At 43.0% G+C, this 10,199-nt stretch overlaps 1 protein-coding gene across 1 annotated transcript in view; it reads right to left on the reverse strand.

Annotated features, from left to right (window-relative positions):
• LOC103745941 (sec1 family domain-containing protein 2-like) overlaps positions 1 to 6,399 on the reverse strand; it is a gene marked incomplete at its 5' end in the record, with an annotated part of 50,685 nt that extends 44,286 nt beyond the window's left edge. The window contains one exon of the mRNA XM_008847978.2: positions 6,215 to 6,399. Coding sequence (XP_008846200.1) covers positions 6,215 to 6,399 — 185 coding nt within the window. The remainder of the gene's footprint in view (positions 1 to 6,214) is intronic.
• Positions 6,400 to 10,199: the final 3,800 nt, after the last annotated feature.

The following is a 10,199-nucleotide window of genomic DNA, read 5'->3' on the forward strand; positions in this document are numbered from 1 at the left end:
GTGGTTTTTTTTTTTTTTTTGGTTATTATTATTTTAAGAGAAGAAGGTGGGCCACAGAGGCAGAAGGGCATTATGTGGCCCTGTCTGATAGTCTCATGAGGCAAATGGTTTGGAAGAGTCAAAAGAGCCAACCTGATGACTCATAACAGGACAGTCAGAAGTTCCACAAAATTGATCTTATATCAGAAACTCTCATGTATAGATTTCTGGCTAATTTTGTGGTGAAGATAAGGTGTGGTTGTATCTGAAGAGGCAGAAGGGCATTATGTGGCCCTGTCTGATAGTCTCATGAGGCAAATGGTTTGGAAGAGTCAAAAGAGCCAACCTGATGACTCATAACAGGACAGTCAGAAGTTCCACAAAATTGATCTTATATCAGAAACTCTCATGTATAGATTTCTGGCTAATTTTGTGGTGAAGATAAGGTGTGGTTGTATCTGAAAGCCTGAATTCAGCTCCTGAAGAAGATGGCCTGGTGCACAGTGGCTTCTGACATTACATATCATAACCTAATTCCAGTGTCTTCAGAATTAGGTAGCTATTGCCAAGGAAACCTGAATTGGTGCCTTACCACATGCCACTGAGGGGGCTGCTGACCTTGCTGGCTAGTGCTGGAAGTGCTGTGGCCCTCCCTGGAGGTCCTCAGTCCTGCTTCTGAAGAGGCCTGCTTCTTTCTTTTCTACACATGACTCTGCACCAACTTCCCCAGAAAACCAGGCTTGTAGAGGGTCTCCAGACTTGTTACACTCTAAGATGGCACAGAGGAACATCTGTTCCAAGCTGCTGGTGGCTTCACTTGGCTATTCTACAGCTTATTTATTTTGCTTTCTGTTATACTGTGATTTTTTTCCTCCTTTCATCTTCTTAAAGGAAATGACTTATTTTTAGATTAAAAAAATGCTTCAATTTATCCTTTCTTCCCTCCCTCCCTCCCGCTCTCCTTCTTTCCTTCCTTCCTTTTTCTCCCTCCCTCCATCACTTCCTTTTATTCAGAAGCAAATTGTTTCTTTTTGAAATATTTTATTTATTATTTTTATTTTATGCATATGAGTGTATAGTCTGCATGTAAGTATACTCATATCATGTAATATCCATGGAGGTCAGAAGAGGGCATTGAATTCCCCTGGAACTGGAGTTACGAATGGTTGTTAGCTGCTGTGTGGGTGCTGGGAGCCGAACTTGGGTCCTCTGCAAGAGCAGCCAGTGCTCTTAACTGCTGAGACATCTCTCCAGCCCCAAAGATTGATTCTTAAAAATATGAATGAATCTCTTTAACTTCAATATGAGGAACCCAAAGCCCAAATTTATTAAAGATTTTTTTTTTTTTTAATTCACTCCCAAGTTAGAAGTAGTCTTCAGGACAGTGCCAAGCTTCCTGGTCCTGGGTTTAGTCCTGTCCCATGTCCACTCTTTCAAAAACGTAAATGAACAGGTCTGGGGTTGGGTAGATAATACAACCAGGAGGAGGAACAGAGGTTGGCCTGGGATGTGGATAGCTAGTGGGCAGGGCTGGAGTGTTGACAAAAGAGATGCAGCCTGAAGACTGTGCAGAGAGCCCTGTTTCCCTGAATGAGATGAATCAAGCCTCCTTGGGCACTGCGGCTCTAGATGCTCTTGTTCAGCTGCCAGAGGCACAGAAGAGGGCCCACATCTGTGCAGCATTCGCTCCAGTGTGCCTCTATCTTGGAAGCTTATGAGCCAATGACTGTCATCATGATGAAGCCAGACGACATCTGACCAGAAAGGCCTGTGGGCTCCTTGCCCCTGAGACACTGCTAATGTCTTCCTGATGTGGCAGCTGAGTTGTATAGCACATCAAACACTATAGCATGAGGGAAGGAGCCCAGTCTGCCAGGAACCTGGAATGCATGCAGTGAGAAATAGGAGAGGGTATGAAGACTTGGTACCTGCGGGACAGGGACAACCCCCAAAACTAACATTATCACACAAGCAAGTGTCCGCACTGACCATTCTTATGGAAAATCATGGTCCCGTCCTGGGCAGGCTGGTCTTGGGTGGGTTATGACCAGAGAGTCAGTGTATGCCTTGGGCACTGAGTACACAGTGCCTTAGCCCATATTACTTTTAAGGGCCCATGAAAATTCCTCAGTGTTTTTTGCAGAAGGAAAAAAGGAATTTACAAGTCAAATAATGTTTTGACCTAAAATGTTGCCTTTTCTGTGTGGCCCATATCCTGGTAAAGGAAAGGATGAATGCCACAAAAGAGGGCAAAGAGAAGGCCTCTCCTGATCGTTATTTTCCTGTTGTTAGCACAAATACACAGTGAATCCAGCTTATGTGTCAGAGGCTGTTGCAAGAGTTTGATAGGTATTAATAATTCTCCAAATTATTAGGGCATCTTTGTGAGAGAGAGAGTCCTTACAGTGGAGGAACTGGACAGAGAGGTGAAGTGACTTACCTAGCACCACACAGTTAGTAAGAGGCATAGTTGGGCTAGCACCTACCCATCCACTTGCCTATCCACCCACCTACCTGCCTTTCCACCTACCTACATGTCTGCCTATCCATGCAGCAAGGACAAGTGCAAGTAACAACCTGTAGGTCCATGGAGAGGAGAACATGGCACTACGTATTTCAAGTCAACAGCCTCTTGTCTCCATTGGCCACACTGTTCTGACTGGCTCCCCTGGGACTTCTGGATGGCTAACCCAGATCTCACCCCTCTGCTTCTTCCAGAGACTTGATAATTCCTTCAATAAATCATGTTCAGCTTCAAATGACTAAAGTAATATATGTTCTTTGCATATGAACCACAACCGACCTATTTTCCTAAAGGGTAGTGGATGAAGATGAAGTAAGAGGTATCTTTAATGCCAGTCAGGAAACATGAGTGACTCAGAGAGTTAGCATGCCCACAACAGAACAGGAGAGAAGGTACCAAGAAGGAACCTAGGGCAGTAGGACCTCAAGACCCAGGGCAGAGCACCCAGAGCACAGTGCAGGGCAGATGGGAACAGGACTTCAGGGCCAGACCAGGGTTTGTCCTGTCCTAGTGGTGTTGGGACTTTTCAGCTAGATTCTGTGCATATGTACATAGATAACATGGAACTGGGGAGAAAACACAGATTTTTGCTGAAGCTATGGGGCCAAAGATCACTGGGAGAAGTGATGGACAGAAAACTGCCTAGTGTGCTAGACAACTTTCTGCTGCTATGACAAAACACACTAGAAAAATAACACACAGGAGGAAAGTTTCAGTTTGTCTCACAGTTTCAGACTTTCAGTCACAGTCACTAAGACCTTGTTGTTTTCAGGCTTATGGTGAGTTGGTATATTATGGCAGATGTGTATGGTGGCCAGGGTCTCAACTTTCTATGACCTACTTCCTTCAGTAAGCCTCATTGCCTAAAGTTTCCACCACCTCCCAGACCATCATCAAGGACCACATCTATAACACATGAACATCTGGGAATATTTAAGATTCAAACCATAATACTCAGCTAAGTCCCCTCTTTAAAACCAGACACAGCTGGCCTCAGACTCTAGCCTATACCAGTACTTTCCTACTTATGCAAACTTTGTATCCAAATATACCCTCTGATCTATAATAAAGACCTATGCATTACAATGAAGATACACATAGCAAATGTTTACTTCCTATGTAGACCCTGTGGATGTGACAATGGACAAAATATATCAGAAACCCTTGTCCCCCACAAGACTCACAACTGTAATTTTAAAATTCTTTAATGGGGCTGGAGAGATGGCCCAGTGGTTAAGGATACTGGCTGTTCTTGCAGAAGACCCAGGTTCGAATCCCAGCACCCACGCACCCACATGGCAGCTAATAACTGTCCATAACTCCAGTTCCAGGGAATCTAACGGCCTCTTCTGTCCTCTGCAGGCATTGCATAACATGGGTGCACTTATGTATGTACATGCAGGCAATACATGCACACACATAAAATAAAAATAATAAATAAATAAATTTTGAAAAATTCTTTAATAACAACTTGGAAAATAGAACAGGTAAAATGATCTACAATCTTGTCTAAAGGTTTTGCTGTAGGTATACAGAGGAGGAACTGGTCCTAGAGAGGTGAGGTAACTTGTCCAACACTGCACAGTATTCCTTTTTATCCCTTTGCTTCTTCCTACTTCCCACAAATTTGTTTACTACAAAATTTCTCTAAAATTTTAAAGATTAGCTAAATGTGTATATATATATATTTTTTTAAATTTTATATTTTGTTATATTTTTTCCAGAACCAGAATAATGCTTTAGGGTAATTTATCATGTTTCTTCTCCGCTATCTTGTTGTAGCTAGAATTCCCCAAGAAGCAGAGCCTGACACAAAGTTTCAAGGGCAGTTCTGCCCAGTGCAACTGCCTCCGTTTTATTTATTTTTACTTCTACCATTGGGGAGCATTTCACTATGTGTTCATGTCATTCGTAATTTAAATTCCACAGGATGCACACATTCCTCCACTCTTCCCATTCTCCACTCACTTGTATTTGAGGCTTTGGGTGACCATGTTGATATTTCTGGCTCACTATAAGGGGGAAATGTATGCAACATGAGAAACTTCATTTTATGAACGTCATGACTGCAGGACAGTGTTCTGAGACCTGGGGAGATGACAGTGCTGGCAGTGAGTGGGGAAAGAACGTCTAGGCAGCTCATCAGAGTCCTTATCACACACATGACTTAGAGCTAATGTGTGTTTATATGAAGTTGGCCAAATCAGTTCCTGTGATGGTCATAAAACAGGAGAAAAAAAAAAAAACCTCTTTAATTTTTTTTCTCTGCCAACTACTGTAGCCATTCACTTCTTGGTATTCTTTGGTTTAAATTTCATCACATACCAACAGTTCCATCATGTCTCTTGGAACTAGTCCATGCCATGGTATTTAAAATTGCTGATATTTTTGGAATGATAAAATTACATATGATTGGTGATCTGAGTGATTGTATCTGTATTCCGTTCTCATATTTTAAGAAAGAGGAGAAACTATGCTTTGAAATTGAATGCCAAATTCTATAGTCTTGGTATCCTGGTGGGTGATTTTGGATGGCCATCAGCACGACCAATCAATACTTCTAGAACCTCTCTGAGAAGCAAGGTAGAGAGTGAAGGAAGAGGCTCTGTGCTGACTGCAAAGACAGGGCACCTGCCCGTGGCCACTGTGTACCTGTGGCAAGTCACTCCCTTCCTGGGCCTAGGCCAATGTTTCTCTGGCTTCCTTGCTGTGGGCATCAAAGAAAAGATTAAGCACTTGCTCAAGTGACAGCTACTATAGGAATATGCAGAAGGGAGAACTGGGATTTTGTTGGGTGGTCATGGGGAAGACATGCCCATAAAGCTGTCCTTCTGGGCTGAGCGCTACACTTTGTCACAGTTCCCACTCTAAGCTCAGCTCCTCACTCTGACACAGGTCCCTACTGTGGGACTTTCAACTCACCAAGAAGTCTCAACAGGAAAGTAGATGTTACCAGAGGTGTCATGGGGAGATGAAGGGCAAGATTCCTATAGCCACACTTATGATCTTACTCATCAGAAAGACCTTCCATGTCCTTCCATGGAAATTCATCTTTACCAAAAGGAACCTCAGTTCTGGCCCTACTTGTCCAAGAGAGCCTCCCAGGCTCCACAGCATAGTGTTTCTTGACTCTTTGTACTTCCCTTGGGTATTTCTGAGCATATTCCCCCTTCTGTTCAGAGTTCCACAGAGCCCTTCCCTTTGATCTTGGGCTCTCTTACCATCTTCCTACTCAGCAGTCAGTCAAAACATTCTTTGTAGGCTCTACTTGCCTTTGAAAGCAGGAGGGGAATTTTAATGGTAAGTTCTCTTCTTGTCATGAATTTCCTTTTTCCATTGCCATAGTCTGTTAGGCACTTCCTAGAAACTTGGGCCTCATTTAAAACCAGTCCCTAATTTGGAACAATTTGGCCCTAAGGAAACAAAAGAACTTGCCTCAGGTTATAATCCACAACTGTGATGAACCCATGAGTATAAACAGGGTTGATTCCCAATCTGGTGCTCACCAGCTGCATTAAGTCTAAGATACAAATGAACTGAGAGGCTCTTAGAGTCAGTGGAGCCCCAAACTTTACATTAAAAGTGAACCTGGAGCCCATCTAGAATGAACTACTCATCCTAAAGTGGCTGAGGGAAAAGTTCCATGTCTGTGGCCTCTGAATCCTAAAAGCATAATAAATGAGATAGTTACTGTAAATCATATACACTTACCTGGTGGGTATGATTTCCAGGAACATACACAGACTTAAACTGTCTCATGAGATTCCGAGCTCCAGCAATCTCCCAGAGAGAAGTGAAGAGTTTGTTCACAGCAATTTGGGATTTGGGAAATGTCAGGTTAATTGCAGTGTCACAGCCTGAAATAGTCCAGAGATGTTTTTTTAGGTGAGAAAATCCTTAAATTAAGTTTTCCTCACGAAGCTAGAGCTCAGCGTGACACAGTCTGGAATTTTTTTTAACCCTATTTTACCAGGGCTGTTCACCAACTGGGCTGCTTCAGTAGTGCATGAGCAACAGAACATGATGAACATAAATACTTCTGACAGAAGTAGGGTTCAGAATTGCCTGGAATCAAAGCCACTGGCTTCAATCATAGATAGCTGAAGCCTCGTGGAAAGTAAGCTCCCTAAGCGGGCTGTGATTCTCAGACACAACCTTGGGAAACCACAAGGAGACACATAGGAAATATAAGCAAGTGCTGTGATAAAACCCTTGACTGTATCCTACCAACAGTTTCCAGAAGGTCAGACAGCAAGATGGAGGAAGATGACAGAGCTGCCTCCAAGGCAGAACTAGCTGGGATGGGCAAGTTCTAACAAGGCACCTGGTCCATTTCAAAGGGAGGCAGCTCAGGTCAGTAAAACTCTTGGTTTTGTTAGGAACCCATTCAGAAGAGAAATGATTGAGGAGAAGACAGAAGTGAAAAATACAGGGAACCATTGAAAATGCTAATTCTTGACATACCATGTGTGTTAACTCATCATATCACATCACCCTTGTGAGGTAGTAGCTATGGTCCCCACCACCCCCATTTGTTTTCAAAATTTAAAATTTATTTTATTATTTTTAAGTATGTGCATACATATGTGTCTGAGGGGGTGAGGTATGTGCAGGTGCTGTCAGAGGCCAGAGTCGTGGAATCCCCTGGAGCTGAAGTTACAGGCAGTTGTAAGCTGTATGACATGGGTTCTGGAAACTGAATTTGGGTCCTCTATAAGAGCAGTAAGTGCTCCAGCCCCAGGTTTCCACCTTTTAAGCATGAGGAAACTGAAAGGCAGGTCCAGTTACTCCTGTGTGCAGGCATTGTCACAGCCCTGCCACCTCCACTCAGGCACTGGCCTCACCTGTATGTTTGGTGAGCAGTGCCTGTAGGAACAGGGCCTGCCTGTCTGTTTCTGTCTCTTGTCTGTCTCTAACTCTTCCTTTCTGGGCTTTCTCTGGTTGTAGCAGTTTGTTGGGCTTGCGTGTGGACAGGCTACAAGTGTTGGGCACTCTACAGAAACATCTGCTTTCTCTTCCCTCGGGGGACAATCTGAGTTGTGGGCTCCACTGCCATTCTGAGGGACCTCAGCAGTCTGAGCCCAGCTGCCACACAGGAATTCATTCATAAGCATCCTGCTGGCTGGCTTTCCTTCCTCTACCAGAGCTTCTAGTGATTGAAGACATGTAGCCTGAACCATAGCCTGGCTGATTTCTGATAGAGGTTTTTTGGGGGCAGGGCATGGGGGTTGAATAGTTTCTCCCTCTACTCCAGCTGGCCTGGAACTCATTACATAGACCAGACTGGCCTCCATCTAACAGAGATCTGCCTGCCCCTGCCTCTGCCTCCCGAGTGCTGGGATTAAAGGCATGTGCCACCTTGCCCAGCACTGATAGCAGTTTTATTGAGATGTAATTCACATATCATGTAGCTGTCCATTTAACGTGAGTTCTCCATTTAACGTGCGCACAATTCAATAGCTTCCAGTATATTCGGCAGTCATACAACCACCACCCCACAATCAACTTTAGAATATCTTTATCACCCCAACAGGAAACCTCAAACATGTCACCAGGCATTGCTAGCTCCCCTTGCAACCATCAATTTGCTTTCTGTCACTATGTATTCACCGATTTCTGGATATTTCATATAAATAGAACCATGTGGCCTTTTGCTTCTTGTGTTTACATTGTCTTCAGAGTTCCTCTAGGTTGTGGCATGTGCCACTACTTCAGTTCTTTTTATTGCATGGTTACCTTCCAGTATGGATATAGTACATTTGTATGTCTACTCAGGCACCCAGAATACCTAAGGCTGGGAACTTTATTTTAATTTTTAATTTTTTATAGAATTTTTGTGTATTTCATACAGAAAATCATCTTTATACCCCCTTCCCCTTTAGCACCCTCCCACATCTCCCCCACTGGAGTTCATAGACTCTGTCATTTGTGTTAAGGCCTATCACATAAAGTTAGTGTCCCCAGAGGTCCCTCAGTGTAAGTTCATCCACTGGGATCTAGTCAATCCATCTAGAATCCCTCCCTCAGCTCTTCCTCACCCAGCAGTAATCAGCTGCCAATAATTCTTTGACTACGATTGGGGCCTGCTTTTCATTCCACAGTTCTGTGCTGGGTTTTTTGTCTGCTTAAATTTGCATGGGTCTTGTGCATGCTGACACCATTGCTTTAGGTTCCTATAAGAAGGATCCCAGGCATCTGTAGGACTATTTCCATATGGTCATGTACCTCCTCCCTGGCTCTTACAATCTTTCTGCCCCCTCTTCTGCAATGGCCCCTCAGCCCTGGGTGGGTGGATTTTAATATAGGAGTCCTGTCCAAGGACCCACACTCTGCAGACTCTTATTCTCTGTTTTTAACCACATGTGACCTTTTGTGTTGCTGGCCCTCTGTTGTATGAGGGAACTTCGCTGATGAGAGTTGAAAGATGCACTAGTGTTCTCTTCATCCCTGTTCTATGTTCCATGAGCCTTGGGTATATAGGTTGAATCCTAGATGTGCCACTTAGTCAATTGGCAGACAATCTGTGTGTGTGTGTGTGTGTGTGTGTGTGTGTGTGTGTGTGTGTGTGACCAGTTGTGGAACTCTGTATTTATCTCTGTTTCTTAAAAAAGAAGCTTCTTTGATGGGTGGTGACTGGGATACTTGTCCATAAATTTAAGGATTTATATTTTGCACATAGTAAGAAATTACATTTGTCTAGGGATGTGACAGTCTTGGTGTTTTCTCTAAGACCTATGACCTCTCCAGCTATGTGTATTGACTAGGTTTACAGTATCACACATGAGTTTCCTCCCACTGAGTAGACTTTAAGTCCAATTAGGTAATTGTTGATTACCCCCAAGATAAAAGTGCCACTACTGCACCAATGTCATTTGCTGTGCTGGTCATTGATGTGGGTTTTAGGCCTTGAAGCTGGGGTCGGACCATCGATTGATGTTCTCCCTTAGCAGCTTGCATAGTGCTCTCCAAAGCTATGAGAGCTAGCTGGGAACTTTATAAAGAAAAAAGGTTATCAGCTGGCAGGCATTTGGGTTATTTTGGCCTCTCAATTATTATGAATAATACTGTTAGTTTTACACTAACATGAGTTAAACTAACATGATGAGTTTTCATGTGGACATGCACTCTCATTTCTCATGTATACACTTATAGTGAAGTTGCTGTGTCATTGCAACTCCGTGTCAACCTTCAGAACTGCTGAGCAGCACTCTTTTTCAAGTGTCTTGCTACTACTTTACATTCCCACTAACACTCTAAGAGGGTTTCAATTTCTCCACATCCTCGCAACATTAGTAATATCTATTTTCTTGACTACAGCTATCCTAATGCATGTGAAGTGAGGAGACACTTGTCAATCTTGATAATCAGAGAAATTGTTTTTAGGATGGAGAGAAATAGTCAAACAAACTTAACCTGAAAGGGAGTGTATCTAACATAGACACAAGCATTCAAAAGACCCCAGTTGCACCCGTTATATAAACTCTTAAGGGTGGGCAAATTCCTCTGATAAACATTTTCCCATTTTCCACAAATGTCTCATTGCCCTTAAAAAAAAAAAAATCAAAATGTGGCTACACTAGTCTACTTTCTGTTGTTACAAAAAAAAAAAAAAAAAAAAATTCCGAGTCTGGAAACTTTAAAAAAATAAAAATTTTTGCTTAAAATCTTGGGGGGTTAAAACCAAGAATATGTGGCC

Source organism: Nannospalax galili, unplaced genomic scaffold, assembly GCF_000622305.1.
Source record: "Nannospalax galili isolate Female #2095 unplaced genomic scaffold, S.galili_v1.0 scaffold1424, whole genome shotgun sequence".
NCBI classification, from domain to species: domain Eukaryota; kingdom Metazoa; phylum Chordata; class Mammalia; order Rodentia; family Spalacidae; genus Nannospalax; species Nannospalax galili.